At 37.4% G+C, this 17,586-nt stretch overlaps 1 protein-coding gene across 5 annotated transcripts in view; it reads left to right on the forward strand.

Moving 5' to 3' along the window:
- PCSK5 (proprotein convertase subtilisin/kexin type 5) overlaps positions 1-17,586 on the forward strand; it is a 267,838-nt gene that overhangs the window by 67,563 nt on the left and 182,689 nt on the right. For all 5 annotated transcript variants that reach the window (XM_042877361.1, XM_042877362.1, XM_042877366.1 and 2 more), the window contains exons 4-5: positions 7,213-7,356; positions 9,776-9,852. In XM_042877361.1, the coding sequence (XP_042733295.1) occupies positions 7,213-7,356; positions 9,776-9,852 (221 nt within the window). The remainder of the gene's footprint in view (positions 1-7,212; positions 7,357-9,775; positions 9,853-17,586) is intronic.

A 17,586-nucleotide genomic window follows, 5' to 3' on the forward strand; every position in this document is an offset into this window, starting at 1 on the left:
GTCTTTCATAGCTTAGTGAGAATCCCTAGAAAGCTATGAAAAAGCTATTTTAAAGTAAGCCTTACCATCTCTCTGTTTAATAGTTGTCTTAGGAATAACCAAAACACCAAGCCTTAATTACTGAAGAGGGGAGCTTGGTCTACTAGATGACTGTAAGCTATCTTTAGATTAGTTTTTACTCTTGTGCTTTGACTGAAAAATTGAGAACACGGATTTTTTTATGAAAAGTTGTAAACTAGTCACTGAAAGCAGATAATAGTAAAACTAGAAAAACATCTTTAGAAGATGGCTAGAAACTCCTTTTGATTGTCTGTAGTTAGCTTTCTTTTAATTCTTTCAACGCTGTTACAATGCTGCTGTTTTACCAATTGTCAAAGTCTTGCAGTACGTACACTGAATAAACAGAATTCTCTAAGAATTCTGTTGCCCATCAGGCTTTTTTCTAGCTCATTCTGTATTCACAAATCTGGAAATTGACAGGTTCCAGGCTGGCTGTAGAACATAAAAGCAAGAAAACTCAGAAATCCAAAACCAAACTTTAACCTGGATGCTGATACACTGATTCATGTCACTGTTTATACGTTTTCAGTTTATATTACTCTGGTGATAAACACAATCTATGGCTCTGATTGAGAACGTGCAGGTTGTAAAGGAAGCTAGGGAGTTAAGGAGAAATTACCAGTCTGTAGCACTGAAAGCTCATAAGATATGTCCAGAATATAGTCTTGAATTTGCATATAAAATCAAGAGCTTAGGAAAAAAAAAAAAAAAGTCTTTTGTGATCTGAGACTGTAGCGTTCACATCCAATAGGAATAAAAAATAATCTTAAAAAAGCATGAGCACTCAGGGTTTCAAACAGTCATGCAGTCATATAGACTCCATGAAATGATGCATTAAAAGAAATAAAAAAGCATGTTGGGACCCTCTGTAAAACTGCCCTATTTTCCTTTCTTTTTTGGGACTTTGAGGAGGTCAAATAAAAGTATGAGGCAAAGGCCACAAAAAATGGCAGGATGGAAAGAATTGTCTCTCTGAGGAATTATTCATCCTTCATGAAAACCGGATCCCCAGGGTTGATGCTGCACAGCTGGGGCAAGGGAGCAGCTGTACTTTTAATATGTTCCCTCCAAATAATGAAAGAATTGCCATTCTCTCTTTTCTTGCTGTTATTGTCTTTGCTTTGTTTTGTGCTTTGTTTCTTTATTTATTTATTTTTCTTTTTCAGATAGGATTTTAGGCAGGTAAAAACGCCTTAACTTTTGGTTCACTTTCTGATCTTTTATTGCTAAGTCAGCTATTTATATACTAGTATTATTATAAGTGCTGGCCACAGGAGCAGTAGTAGTAGTAACAGGCATCATACAGGCATCTTGAGACAGTACTGCTGTAGAGACAGAGATATTTCCATGAATGTTTCTTCTCATCATGCATTAAACAGGAACCACAGCCTGTGGAAATTATTTCTCTCCTCTTTTATCTGTCCTTTCTGACTTCCAAAGATGTTTTGCATCAGGTTCCTGTATTTTTTCCAATGCTTTCCAGACAGGAATCTCTCTGTATGCTGACACAAATCTCACAGCATATGAGCACTGTTTCAATGACACATCAGGTGCACCAGATCTTTGATATGCCATTCAATAGATGATTGGTGTATCCAGAGTAAAATGAACATGTTCCAGCTGTCTGAATTCACAGATTTATTTATTTATTTATTTATTTATTTATTTAACCTTTCTTCTCTTTCTGCATGTATATGTGGCTTTAGTCTTTGGTGGAGGACATGGTGGACCTTTATGCCATTTCTATGAAGGCTTTTTTCATATTTGTTTAGTGGAGATGGCAGGACATGTACAATGGCCTGAGGGCAGTTTTAGTTTCTTCTCTGTGTTGGCCTTGAAGGAGTTTCTCCTATTGTCTCCTCTCGGGAACAAAATAGGACTAGTCAAGCATCTTGAATTGTGGAATGACAACTTGTGACCCATGTGGAATAAAGAGGCACGCTGTTTCTGTGCCTCTACAGGTTACAGAATTTGCAGTAGGGACAGAAATTCTGCCATCTGTGAAGATAGAAATAGGAGAATTTTCCCACTCCTAAAACCTGTCATCAATCTGGCAGCTTATGGAATATGAACATGCAGGGCTTTCCTGTATTAACTTGTGTTTGAGCCAGTACATGGGTTACGGAAGAAACCAACTAACTTCAGAAAGTACCTGTGTTGGATAAGCAATGGAGTTATCTTGAAAACAAATCTAATGCATTATGAATCATTCTATTTTTGGAAAGAATAGTGACGTAATCACAAAGAATAAGAGTTATGAGCGTTATATCTTTCACTGAAAAAAACCCATCAATATAGCTTTGTAAATGATTCTTATCTGACCATAGCCTTTGGTTAATCCAATGAATACAACAAACTCTTCTGTATTGATTTCTTGTTCTCCTTCATTGCGTAAACAGGCATAAAATAATGTATGCTTGCAATTGTTCATAGTGGTCTCTAATTGTACTTTTGTTTGTTTACTTGAGGAATTGGTAAAGCTTAAGAACCAAATTCATTGCTGAAGTAAATGAACTATGCCATCTAAAGTTGCACTAGTGATAAAATTGGTGTTAAATATTTAGTATAGTATACTCTTGGAATATTTCTGTTGATACAGAGACAGATATAGAAAAAAAGGCAACAATTCAGTGAGGCATGCATGACTTCAGAAGAGTTATTATTTAATGAAAAAAAAAATCTGCTTGGGATGAAACAGATCTCATATTATCTGCCTGCTCCTCCTAGATCTTTAAAATATTGTGTGCGGCTGTACTGAGAAATCGTTTAAAGGTGAAACAAAAAAGAAAATTGTATTATTTTACTTATTTCTTCACTATTAATGTTTACTATTCTTATCCTATTATTTCACTTTTTTATGTTTTAAATATTGAAATGGTCCATCTCTTCTAATCTCTTTCAGGCAACTAGTATGCAAGATCAGAAACATGCATAACATATCACTAAAGTAGATTCACGATCTGCCACCTCAAGATTGTTTGTTAAAATTGTCTTATTCTGTTTATCATTTTTTGTTTCTCTGTTCTTCCTCATACATTGATAAGATCTTGTCAGAGAAGTCATGGAAACTCCAAAACGCAAGAAAACAATTCCTTATGAAGACTTTTGGAGGATCATCTTTGAGAAACTATGTAACAAAATTAAATACTTATTTCTACTCTGTTTTTTACACTAATAGGCTTGGCAAAAGAAAGAATAGAGTTTCATAGTCTCTGTTCTTTTAAGTTGAATTTAAGTTCTGAAATTCTAAAAGGTTTTGGCCGATATGATTCTTCATTACTCACTTTCCCGTTCAGTTTTGCTATTGATCCCTGGTTGATCACCAAGGCTACCAAAATTAGAGCAGCAAACAGCTGACGTTAAAATAGTTGTAATGACTATAAGCTAGTTTTTAGAGCAAATTTCACAGTATAGTTAAGAGATTCCAGACATATGGCTGACATTGAAAGCACCATGCAAAACAGAAAACACTTCTAATGTTGTGTCTACTTGCTAATTGCAGTCAGGCTTCCAAATTGTCTATCCAAAGATGCCTTATTCTTTTGTCTTTTTTCACTCATAATAATTGAATTTCAAGTATGAGAAAGGTTCTGTATTACGCATTTTCCCTAATATAGCCCTTTTCCTTTCTGTGTGTCCTTCAGCCATCTTTCAACCCTGTAAAGTGTTTCTATTAAACAATGAGTGGTATCATTCACATTTTCCAATTAAAAAGTCTGAAGACAAGCACCATAATCAGAGTGTCTTTTAAAAATCTCAATCAGATTACTAATAGTAGCTGGGTAAGAGGTTGTTTATTCATTTTGATGGTAACCTCTAGGCAATAGATGAAACCAACGTATGCTGAAATGATGCTAGCTTACTGCAATATGATACCAATGGGAAATTTCTAAATTACTTGATGTGCTGGATCTGGGGGAGAATTCCATAAAATATTTTATTCCATAATTCTGTATTCCAAATATAGTGCATACTATTCTTTCTAAAATTCAAAAACAATGGTTCAAAGATTAGCCTAGTAAAAATCTTGCAAACCCACAGCTTTTGTACATTAATGTGAGAGAGTGTGTTTTTGATTCTAAAAAGAAAGGACTGGAAAAATACATTGAAAATTTGCCCACTGATGTAAAATCCAATCACTGTGACGCACATAATTTTCATTATTGTGACACTGTTTTGTTTTTTTCATTTGGCCAACACTGAAAACTGAAATGGTGCTTCCAAATTCATTTGAAAACATTTCTCTGCTAAGCAGCTGATAATGTAATTTGGATAAGTAGTAAAGAAGCAGCACATGATTAAAGAAAAATAACAGAATGAAACCCAGCAGTGGAAAATTCCTTACAATAAATGTTTTTGAAGGTAAGAGGAATTTAAAGTGACAGGGAAGAATGCACAGAAACCAAGTAATAGATGGCATGTTATATGCTATTGAATATGGAATGGTGACATATACTGTATTATGTAGTGTTTGAAGAGTAATCTGCCGCTAATATTTGAAACATTTCTGATAAAAGCCAAATCTTTGAAATAAATGCGCCTAATCCCGAGGGATTACAATTTAGGAAGCTGAGATCAGATGTTGAATCAAACAAAACAGGAATTTCATTGATAAGATAGTATTCGAAGAGAATATAAACAGAGAGAAAAGTGCACAGATAAAAAGGAGGTGAGAGGACAAAGAATAGTAAGGAATAGATGCTATTTTTAAAAAGACTTGAGGGTAAGTAATGTGTTGTAACTGTAAGGACCGAACTCACCATCTGCTATTCAACTATTCCTGTTTGGATGTATCTTCACTGCCTTTGTGATCTCTATCCATATATATATATATATATATATACAGAACATATATATTCTGTAATCTAGCATTGTAAGTGGGAATGCCATTACCCCTGCTTTACCCCCAGGAATTTCTTTTGTGCAGAAGGATTCTGTTTTTACTAGCTTTGTGTCCAGTCTTAGAGCAGAGTAAGATAATCTGAATATCAATTTGATCTGGCACATCTCTTGCATGAACTAACACAGCACGTGGTAAAGCAACCAATGTCTCTTTTATTTGACTACATAAGTATACGAAAACAGCTGATTAATTAGTCCCTTTTTACCATGATCACCAAGCAGCACTTCAGGTGAGGTAAGTGGGGGCAGCTGGTTGCGCTAGCATCATTAAGGGAAGAAACAGTCATCTTTTGGAGGAGAGGAGAGAGCTTGAAAGGCGTTAACAATGTTTTGTTCAGCCTGTGTGGTTTGACAAGGTGGGAAGCAAACCGGTGACCTCGTTCTCCCATGAAGATAGAATAAGATAGGCAGCAAAACAGCCAGAGGATTGCTCAGCATTTCAGAGAGCAGGATGGAGGAGCAGGGTAATTAATTTTAATACAGGGTCATGGCTGCAAATCTTGGTTGTGCATTACCACTCTTGTGGGTTTGCCCTCTGGCTGGGGGCACGTGCTTCCACTTTTTATCTGTCTTCACACCAGTAAAATGTGACCAATGATACTTGTTCCTTTTGTAGGCATTTTCCAATGTTTAGTTCATTAATGCTTTTGAAGTATGCAAAAGCCCTGGAAGCATCACATACTTCTAATCCCGCTGTTCATATATTAGAAAGTCTGTTGTGTACAGTTATTACATTCACTGTACAGATGGTTAGTTTAGGCTGTAGTTAATTTCATAAATGCAGCGGTGTGAACATTTCCAAGCAATACATAGAGTAGAAGCTTTAAGCCAGATCTGTAGATTACTTGGAAATGGGCCTTGAGAGACTTCAAGTGCCTTCGTAGGGGAATGGAAAGGCAGACAGGCTGGCAGGTGGATAACTGCAGCCACAAAGGGAAAACATCAAGGGAGACTTGCATGCTATGTATCCTAGTACTAAATAATGTAGTTTTTGTTTAGTAAAAGCAAATGTCCACTCTTAAATCCACTGGTTTGTGTCTGAAAGTGCAGGCGTGTTGATGAATGGGAGAAAAATGAGGAGAATGTGACAGCAACCTGGTGTCTTCTTGCACATTAGCATTCAGTGCATTGACACTATGGAGGAATGAGTTGGGCCAAGTCAAGGTGAAGTGCATTGCTCTGAATATTTTTGTACTGCCTGTGACTTGAGGAATGCCAGATGGAGGTACAGGGCCACGGGGCAGAAAGCGAGTGCCAATGCATGCTCTTGTGGACACTTGTTACAGCGCAGGCTCCAAGACTGGTCTGTTTTCATTTGTTTCTCCTTCATCCCACCGTCTGCTTTTCTCCTCTTACATTCCTGAAGCTCTGACTGACCTTAGAGGGGCTGGAGGAAGGCAGTGCCAATGACGGACTGTTGAACCTGTGTCCCTGGCGACAGCTCTGCCTGTGGGTTGGAACCACCCGTGAGACAGGCAAATGGCCATGGGTTGTATCTTACTGTCATGGCAAGCCACATAAACAGGATGCATTTCTTTTGAGGGAGAGGCTTCTAGTTTTAATTACAATAAACTTTCTTTGTCTACTATACCAGACTTAGTGCACTGAATGCTGTATCCCAGGCTGTTCTCAGTCGTGCTATCTGCAATTCTTCAGACACTTTCAGCTGCAAGTTTTTCAGAGTGTTTGATTACAGGTTCTTAACTGCTGCTCATCTCCTGCTGATACTACACAAAACCTGCCAAAAGCCTTCTTTTGTAGATGGAGTTGAATCTGGATTACTTTCCAGACATTCTGTCAAGAAATTATACAGCACAGAAAGCAGCTTTTGTTTCCATGGCCATTCCAATACAGGCTTTTCTCTCCTTTTATCTGCATATGGTTTGTTTCTCTGAAAAAAAACTGGAATAATTCAAATGTAATTTCAAATGAGCATGCTTAAAAGATGAGAATAGATGCTTTATTTTACACACAGATCTCTGTGGTTCAGTGTGGCTAGGTGTTTCCTTTTGCTGTTGCTTAACATGAAGAATAGTTTGAAAAAAAAATAGGCTTATTTTTTCATAAAATTTGGCATTTATTTCATAATTGTTTCTTTATAAATAAAGGTATTGATCCTGTAGATTTGTTATTCAAGTCATATGCTTGAGCTAATTTAAATGGTAATGTTAATGTGAGTGGGATAATATCTCAACCTCATGCTGCTCACTAATCTGCAGCAACCAACATTTTTATCTCTTCTCTCTCCAGCACTGCAGTGATAACACTCACCATTGCCAATCAGATATGAATATCGTAGGTGCTTGGAAGAGAGGTTACACTGGAAAGAATGTTGTGGTGACCATCTTGGATGACGGCATTGAAAGAAACCATCCAGACTTGATGCAAAATTATGTGAGTGTCTGCAGTTTGATTTGCTGCTTTATTGTTAAGTTGAAGTAAATTTGGTTAAATTACTAGAAAGGTGGAGGGAGGAAGGGAGGGTGAGAGGGAGGGAAGGAGGAAAGAAGGAAAACATCTCATAAGAGGGTTTCCTCTTGATATGATAACACCATTAGGAGGAAAAAAGATGAATTTTGGTAATTTGTATTCCTTTAGTTTGAAAGTTTATTGAGTCTGAACGTCTTTAGTATCTGAATGCACCTTGTAACTTAGTGCTACATTTCTGAAGGACTGGAGTTAATAATCAGATGTTTTTTTCTCTTCTATAATAATTTTATCAAATATCTTAATACACTCAGAACTTAGGATCAGAATAACTGCTTTCCCCAGTTAACATGAGCAGCTGAAGTCCATTCTTGACCAATTCATTTAGCTAGGAAGACAGTAGCTCTTTCAAAGGCTGTAATGTTAGGCGAATCCTTCCATGTATTTATTTTCAAAGCTATTTATCTTACTGCTAGAAATAATATTAAAGGAAAAGGATATGACTCACTCAATTAAAAACAGGTGTAGAATATTTTGGAGTCTTTATAGTAAATCCCTCTAAATCTCAGTGAGCCTTCTCCCAGTTTGCTATAGGAGAAGATCTGTGTGCTTTTATTTTTATTCTTTTTTTTTTTTTTTTTCAAACTATGTCAGATATTTCGTGTCACATCAGAAGATTTCTGTTTGGTTATGGTTCATCATATTTAATGATTGTTTTAATATATTTCGGAAGGGTTGCATAATGCTAGGAGAAGCTGGTTCTTCAGTGTGGACTTCTTTTGTTACCTTCAGAGTTTAAAGCTGCTCGGTGTGTCAGGGCCATGCTTTGCTGGAATGGTTTTTCCTGAGCTTCAGAAATAGGCATTTACCTGAAAGCACTTGACCTTAGCAACCTTATTATTTCTCTCAAAAGAAGTGCATGAACAGTACGTTCACACAAAATAAGAAAAAGAAAATGTAGTTGGGTTAAGTACAATTGTTGAAGATGACTATTGCAAAGCAAGTAGGGTGGTAAGGCACTGGCACAGGCTGTGCAGAGAAGCCATGGATGTCCTATTCCTGGAGATGTTCAAGGTCAGGTTGGATGGGGCCCTGATCAGGTGGCAGACCTGCCTATGGCAGGGGGTTGGAACAAGATGATCATTAAGGTTCCTTCCAACCCGAGCCTTTTTTTCCCAAGTAGCATACCATCTTGAAAAACACTGACGAGATAAACATGACAATTACATCTTTAACAACCAATCTACAACCATGTTCATAGTTTAAATCCATTTATTTTAAATTAGCAGTCCTTACGTGTGTATCCTTCCTTACATTGCATGTGGAGCTCAGATCTGAAATACTTGGGTAGGACTGCATAAACAAAAATGAGAGCCCTTTGCCCTATTTGTCAGTATATAGTTGATCCTAATGCATGTCACATCTTTCCCTTTAATCTCTAAAGTTGTTTAAACAAACCAAGCATAACTTTATCCCTTCACTGAATGACCTAGATTGTATCATGTCTCATTTCATCCTAGTACTGTCCTTCCACTGAATTTAAAGCATCTATTTATTCCCTCCTCTCTCCTTTTCCTCTTGCCAAGAAGGAATTCCCCTAAAGCAGTACACATTGCTTGTTTGATGACAGATGCCTTCTATATGTCAGGTTATAGCTGGTGTGACTGCAAACAGGAATATTTGAGGTGGATGTGGTAACTGGTTTTGAAAAAAGAAGAGATTAGAAAGAACTGCTTACCATGTCAACACACTGCATGCTTCCACAGAGATTAATGGGAGCCATACAAACCAGCAGCTATGTACTCTATAAACTATTTTCAGCTGGAATAATCTTGGTAAAATTTGGAGCAAAAGTGTGCAGATATTGTAGCTGTAATTGAAACAGTTACAGTCCCAGACAAATGGGAATGCAATCTAAGTCACATATTAAGCTGTACTTTTTATAACAATATCCTTAAGAAACTTACGCTGTTCCCTGAAACTATGACTGAAATTTCGGTCATTACCTTGCAAAGAATTTTTATTGAATTGTGAAATGTTTAGCAAAATCTGAACTTTGAGAATGAACTCTCTCAAATTCCAAAAGATTCTTAGAAGGAGTATAGTCTTTTTGCTTAATGAAATGACGCTTTCTTCTCTACAAACAGAACTACATGTTTTCAGAGCATTCATATTCTTCCCTTTTCCAAAAATAAAGTCTGTAAATGGTGTAATTATTAAATATATAATCCTTTCCTTTAAAAAAAAAAAAGTGATCGTCATAGAACCACAGGAATGTTAGTTAACCTAACTACTCTCTTGTAGAAACCTGCTGAAGAATTTATAGGCCACATGACTCAATGGCTAATTAATGAGAAAATGGTTTTCTTTCTCCTGTTGGCTACAGGATTCACAAGCCAGTTTTGATGTCAATGGAAATGATTTTGACCCTATGCCTCGATACGATGCCAGCAACGAGAACAAGTAAGGCACTATGACACTTAGACATTTTCAGTTCTGTTCATCAAAGAAAGAATACCAGTTTTGCTCCAGAAGCCAAGGAAACTTGAACCCTAATAAAGCAGCGTGATTTGCATTTAAATATTTGTGAAATATGTATTTATTTCTCTTCCTTTCACACTGCATGACACTTGCTCTTTGAATGCATTTGGAGCAATCCAAAAACACATTAAAAATAGTTTGAGAATTCTGTGTGTGTGAAATGAACAATTTTCAATCCTTTTGGGATACAAAATATAAGCAGTGACTCTTAGCATTCTTATATTCCATCTCTCTGAGTTATTGGCAGGTTGTTGTGTGTGATAACTGTCTTGGCTTCTGACTTCCTTAGACTTCAGAGACTTTCTGTTTTGAAAGAATACGTAAGTTAGTAAGATTTTACTTTCTAATATAATCAGTCTTTTAACCTCATGGAGATTTTACGTGTAAAAGTTTGCTAGAAACTATATATAGCACTAATAGCAATTCTGGCTAGCTGTAATATCAGTGTTATATGACTGGCTGAATATATCTGCATGAGCGATGCATTTCTCCTTCAGAACTTAGCTTCCTGGTATTTGTCATTCTAACTCTGCTCTTCAGATTTTGAAGGCTAGGAGGGAAGATGGAAGGGACACCTCACCCTCAGGTGGCAGGCTTCCTTTCTGACCCAACGGGTATTTGAGGGCAGTTTTTTTTTTAACTGTGTATCTGGCATAAAAAAAATACCTTTATGTGGAATCACATGTATTAGAGAAATCCTGGTAGCTGTCAAAATGCTGTCTGAGCATATTGTTTTCTGAGATTTAGGTGTTTCTTAGTTCTGGAAAGCAGTTAATGCTACTTGCTTGCAAAAAACTGAATGCAAAAGGTGAAACTTTGTCTTTTACACAAATACTTTTGAATTTGTGTGTGGTTTTTTTCACTTTTTTTTTTTTTTTTTTTTTTTTCCTTTTTTTCCCCCTGCAATTCCATAAACTTTCTCCAGAAGAATGTAGCAGGTATTAAGTAACTCACTGAGAGTCAACAGAACATTTAGCATTAATATGACTGCAGGAACCAATTAGAGCAATCTTGGATCACACTTGGGTGGGAGAATGCCCATCTTCTCAATATAGAAGGGAAAATACATAAATATGGTGAAGAACAGGACCCTAATGTTTATAGCTACCTGTTATGTACAGACAGACTAATCTTAGAGCAAATCTCAAGGAGCTACTGTAGGTACTTTCTTAAGATGAAATAACCACAAAAACTTCATGTTATTCCTGATGAATATTTGTTTGCTCAGTCAGCATGATCCTTACCAGTTGGCTGAGATGTGAAATACATAAGAATTTAGCTCTTAAAAAAAAAAGCAAAAAAAAAAGCATGGAAATAAATATTCATATATGCATGACTAGAAATCCTGTTTAGCATAAAAAGTATTATGATGGTGTTAATTTGAATCATAATAAGAGTTTATTTGTTGGTGGCTTCAATCAGCATATGTTCTCACTCAGTTATTTGATTCTGTTTATTGCCAATTTTTTTTTATTTAGGAACAAGTACATACAAGAATTGTTTCTTCCCCTTTTGCCCATTAGGCATGTCTTTCTCATCCTGTTTTCACATAGAATCTCAGATTACTGAATCATATCTATCTCTTTTTCACTAGACATCTCCTGGAGCAAGAGTACCACAAGAGTATAAATAGATAAATTCAGTAACACCCTTTGCTTTCAAATATGTAAACATGCTGCACGTGCTGACTAGTTTAAGTTTATACAAGGAAGAAAATGTTGATGCGGAACAAATGGTAAAAAGACCCAGTGGCTGTATTGACTCACTTAGTGGCAAGCCAAGAATTTCAGAACCAGATGCTTGTAATGAAAATGCTAATACTACACTGAAGTTTTTAGGAGATATCCTCAAGACAAACGTTCATTGAAAAAGAGAAATGAAAAAAAAAAAAAGAATATCAATTCCTAATCTTTCCAAGTTCTTTTGGTTTATGTGTTTTGTTTTTTTTTTTCCCCACAGCTGAAGAATTTCATGTGCTGTTATTATTTTAGCTTAGGAGGTGACTTGCCATGAGTGCCAAAAGGCTAGAATCAGCAAATGTGCTATAAATTTTTGGTGGATAATAAAAGAAATCTTTGTTTTGGCATATGATAAATCTTAGAACTGCAGTCTAGATTTCTGAAAGCGTTAGTCACTTTCAAATGGAATAGTAACATACCACCATAAATTGTTTTTAGCCTGGAGCCTGTAGGCATTGCCAGTCAGCATGCTACAACAACTGATTTGTATGGCTAACTACTTCAGATGCACTTTGAACTAGATGCTTACATTTTATACCCATACTGAGCTTGGAAGAGTGAAAATAGTGACCTCCACTTCTTATCCCATGTTTTTCATTACTCCTCCCTTTCTCAAGCCATTGTGCAATTTACCAGAGTAAAGAATTAATCAGGCTGTGAACCGTGCTACCAGAACATCAACAACTAATTTCATTTTCAGCCAGTTTCTTTATTCAGCTCATCCCAAGGTCAGAGGAGAGCTAGACAGACGTGAGTGGGGAGAATGAAGGATGACCTGCACCTCTCACTGGTATGACCAGTTTCACTGAGATAAGGTGACAGTGCCCCAAGCACCCATGACTACTGTCTACAAAACTGAGAGTAATGTTGTCAGCAATAATTTCCAAGGAATTTTGAGGAAAGATGTGACAGTCAGCCTATCTCACAGCTGAGCTGCCAGTTTGCATCATATCCTCTGTCCTGCTGCCCTCATTCCCTAAAAACACACTCTGGGGACTCACCCTGTACATGATGATGCTTCTGTCCTTGGAGCTGGGACACAGTGATGGCATGCTCAGAGGCCTCCCATTTTAGGTGCACTGTCAGAATTTCAAGTCTTTTCAGTGCTGTGAGTGCTCTGCTTAGGTATTTCCGATTAGCAGATACACTTAGCCTGGAAAACAGTACCTAAGTACCTTCAATTCCTTCCCTAATTCTCTTTGGACTCAACAAGAATTACATATTGACATAGGCACTGATATCTAGAGCTCTATCAGAGCCCATCTAGGACTCCGTATTTTTAGATATCTGAATTCAGGACGGGAATTCTGATTATCCAATGCATTTGGGTCATTTGGCACACCTCAAGTTCTGCCTGGAAGGTGAGCTAACCACAACCAGGGAGCATTCTGAAAACCATATTTTGCAAAGATTTAGCAATGTGCATGATCAGTTCAGTTGATTAGCACATCCTGCTATAGAAACTGGATAATATTACATAATGGCCGATTGTGTCATTCAGTAAATATGGGAATGTAAAAATGGACTAATTTCATGAAATGATCTAGTGTACTCTGTTTCATGTTGTAACAACACTTTAAAGGATGGAATGATAAGGATTAGAAAAGAAATGCTGTAAGAAAAAAACAGGTGTCTCTGGACTGCTTTGGATGCATCTGTAAAATATCAAGGTCTGTTTGTTAGCTTTTCACTTTTAATAAGTGGTGAACACTTTCTGTTGCTTATTAATGGTGGAGAGAGTATAAGAAAAAAACTGAGGCCTTGTGAAGAGGCTGTTGATAAACAGAGTAGTGCTTTCCAGAATGATTTTCTTTAAGATTTAAATTAAATCTTTCTATTAGCTAAAGAGAATAGGAGACTATAAAGAAACATTAGATTAGTCTCTCAAGGCTTGTAGTCAAAATCAGGGTGGGTTGATAGTTTCTTTAACTACTATGGTATGTAGAAGTCCTGCCAGAGGTTTACTTTGGTTTCTACAAATTGGCAGCAAATCACAAAGCTTGTAAATAGTACAGGCCTATACTAGAACTTCCTTTTGCTCAGAGGCTAGAGACAGCAGTCAGCTGTGGATGAAGTTGTTACTGCTATGCAAAGCATCTTGTTTTGATATACTGCTAAGCACTGCTGCTTAATTCTTTTTCTGTTATTCTACAGATACCTGTAAATAATTGTGCATTGCTAATCACAGGTCCTTGATCAGAAAGCAGATGGACTCACTTAAATGTATTCTGCTCATTACATAGCTACATAAATTAAATACCTATTTATCTATATGTGTGTATATATATATGCATATATATATATGGGTATGCATGTATGTATGTATGTATTAATGTGCTTTGTTATTTTGGCCAAACTAGAATGTGTTTTCCATGAGAAATTTCTCATGATGGTAATTCAGAGCTTAAATCTGATTCTGCAGGCAGGTTTTTTTTTAAAACAGAACCTTTAAAAAAACTCTTTTAAATAATACCACTTGATTTTGATGCTGTTTTTATTAAGCATGGGTAGGAAAAATTAAAAGTAAGCGATCATTCCTGTTTTGTATATACCAGCTGACTGTTTTGAATGCCTCTTCAACATTTTTCAGTAATGCATCCCTTTACATAAAGAAGTTGTTTAAAAAACCTCCTCAGTTATCTTTTAATGAGACATCTGGGAGACAATAAGTTTTGCTTTTCAAAAGCCATAAAAATTGCACCTACTCCTTGATTTCTTCACTTTCAAAGTTTGCAGAACCTGGACAGCCTTATGTCTTACCATACAATAACAAAAAAGTTAATGAGTTAGTAAGTTTCAGTCCTGCTTGATTCAGCATCTTGGCATTATTTTTCAGTGGCAGATGAATACATCCATTCCAATTCGTTGTTACTTTTCTTTTGCCAGTCACATCAATGGATGTAGTTGCACAATAAAACGCCACAGGCTTAATTTTTTTCCAACAGTGGCATGCTGCTAGTTTGTACCAGCTACTTACGTCAGAGTCCTCTAGTATGTCCTAAGCCATTTAATCAGAATGGACATCAAATATTTGACAGGGAGATCACCTTCTGTTGTCTCCTTGATGGTCAATAAGCTAGAAGTAAAAAGCTTTATGGACTGCTGTGACACTATTCAGGACAGGTGTCTGAGAAACTGAGCACAGTCAAACACAGGAAGCATGAAGTCTGTCACTGCTGCCTAGAATGATCATTTAAAAAAGGTTCCATTATAGCATTGCGATAGAAGGAGTTGCTGACAAGTGGAGTTGGCTGTCTGTAGAGTTTATATATTTCACAGAATCATAGAATTGATCAGATTGCTCAGAGCCCTGTCCAGCCTTACCTTGAATGTGTCCGGGGATGGGGCAACCACTACATCTCTGGACAACCTGTTCCAGTGCCTCTTCACCCTTATTGTAAAAAACTTTTTCTTTATATGCAATCTAAATTTATATCCCCTCTTTCGGTTTGAAGCCATTTCCCCATGTCTAGTCACAACTGACCTTGTGAAACAGTCTGTCCCCACTCCATGCACTCCAACAGGTCTGTGTCTCTTCTGCACTGAAGACTCTCCATCTGGACACAGTACTCCTGGTGAGTCCTCAGCAGCACAGAGTAGAGGGACAGATTCACCTTCTGTGAACTGCTGGACATTTTTGATGCAGCCCAGTATACAGTTGGCTTTCTGGACTGCAAGAGCACATTCCTGGCTTGATTAGTAGTATGCAGCTGTTGCTATTGTTTTGCCATTGACTGTGTCATATGTTGAAGACAGAACTTAGGGGAAGATAAGCTGTACTGAGGAGCACTGCTACACCATCTAGTTCTGTATCACGTGTGAAAAAACAAGGTTGCTGTCAGATGGCTAGTCATGAAAACACACAAAAAAAAGTTCAGTGAAGTTATAAACTAGTCGCTTCTTTTTCTGCTATGCCTGCTCAAGATTTTCCAGCTGCACTGAGCTGTGGATCACAAAGTTTGCATCTACAGGGAGGGCCTCGGTAAGCTAACACTTAAGCTGTGGAGAGAGCTATGGAGATAACTTGGAGCAAGGTATCAACTTTTAAGATAAAGTATTTTTCAGAGGGCGTCTGTATTCTTGGTGTCTGTTCTTGGTTTGTAATGTAATTCTTCTTCTTCCAGCACCTAGAGGCTGAAAAGCTGAAGAATTCAGTAATGGTGCAATCTTGCAGTGTCTTCTATCCAGTGCTAGCAAATCTTCTCTTAAAACAGATAAATGTTCTTTAATAAGGAGGTGATTTAAAGTAGAGAATTAACTTACTGATATATGTAGTTCAGACCAATAGATTGTATGCTTACAATGAGTGTGTCAGGGAACAACAAGAATCGTTGAGCCCAACTCCTGTCTCCACACAGGCTCATGTGTCTGAGAGCATTGTCCGAAGGCTTCTTGAGCTCCAGAAGGTTTGGTGCCATGATCACTTGGGTTCCACGTTCCAAGAGCCCGCCTGTGCTCTTGATGAAAAACCTTTTCCTAAGCCCCATCCTGACCCTCCGCTGATTCAGCTCCATGCTGTTTCTTCAGGTCCTGTTGTCGTCAACAGAGAAAAAATCAATGCATTCCCCCATGTATGCAGGATTTTAGTGAGGGCTATCAGGAAACTGTAGATTTTAGATTCTATTCTTCAAGAATTGACGAAGTATTCACTTCTGAAAACCAATTCTAAACTATGGCTGTCCAAAATTTTGGCTTCCCTGGGCCACATGAATGAAGAGAAATTGTCCTTGGCCAATGTTTTGGTTATTGCTGAGGTGTTGAGCACGTGCCTAGTTCCAAGGCAGGGCCCTCGGTGGGGAAGAGCCACCGCTATGATGGTGTGGGGCAGGGATAGGGGTAATTACTAGCTGTCTAGGGCCACATGCAGCCTGTGGGCAGCAGACTGGACATATCTGGTCTAAACCGAACAATGAAATAATACAGAGACTGATGGTATAGAAGCTACAGTCAGAGACTGCAGTTCTGCTTTATCATATTTTGGTTCTATTCTGAATTTAAACTTGCTGCCCTTATGACCAATATCTTATTGCACTGCAGTTTTAGCAGATATGAATAATGAACTAGGGTTCAAGATCTGTCAGCTTATAGTGAGCTCTGACACATTTTACAAGGGGCAGTTGTTGTGATTCGTCAGCTAGCTTCAAAGTCATGATCTAATCACCAAACCCAAGTGCTTAGGGACATGATGCAGTGTGGAGATTAGGAAATATTAGATTTGTGTTGCTAATGGTCCCAGTATAGTAACTATGAGAATTAGGATGGTGAATATTGTCTTAAAGCTCAGCTTGCAAAATTGTGCTTTGCTGAAGTAGTCTAACTCTACAGATTAGTTTGGAGACTATTTTTCTTCCTTCCCATTTTAACTGTTCTTTTGAGTCTACATACACTGTTATTCAGTGAACATACCCGTCGTTTACATGGCCATAGCCCAGTGGTAATCCTCATCCATGTGTTGTTTAATTCAGATAAGGATTAGATGTATGTCTGTAACCTTTCTGGAAGGGAAAAAATGTATTCCTTGAAAGAAAAATATTTTAAGAACATGGGACAAGAATCGTCGCCACTTAACGCGCTTGATTATGTTTTCATTTTAATCTGAAATAGACATTACACTAGGAAAAGAGGTAACATCCACAGGTAACGTTAGGACAGAAAAGAAGCAAAGTGTGGACATTCTTGTACTTTCTTGCTCCAATGTAAAACATGTTCATCAAGGATTCCAAGAAGTAGTAAGGTAGACACCTCAATCACTAGTAGCTGAGGACTTCTGGCTGTGATAGAGTGGAAGCAGCCCCTATTAGTCTGATCCATTCATGCACAACAAGTATCTTCATTGCTGGTCTCCATGGTTAGTCACTTTGAAGAACATTTCATTCTAACCAAATAATGACTAAATCATGAGACTACAGTGTTGATT

The sequence above is a fragment of the Lagopus leucura genome, unplaced genomic scaffold (genome assembly GCF_019238085.1).
Source record: "Lagopus leucura isolate 7727_CA_CO unplaced genomic scaffold, USGS_WTPT01 Super-Scaffold_100018, whole genome shotgun sequence".
Classification (NCBI taxonomy): Eukaryota; Metazoa; Chordata; class Aves; order Galliformes; family Phasianidae; genus Lagopus; species Lagopus leucura.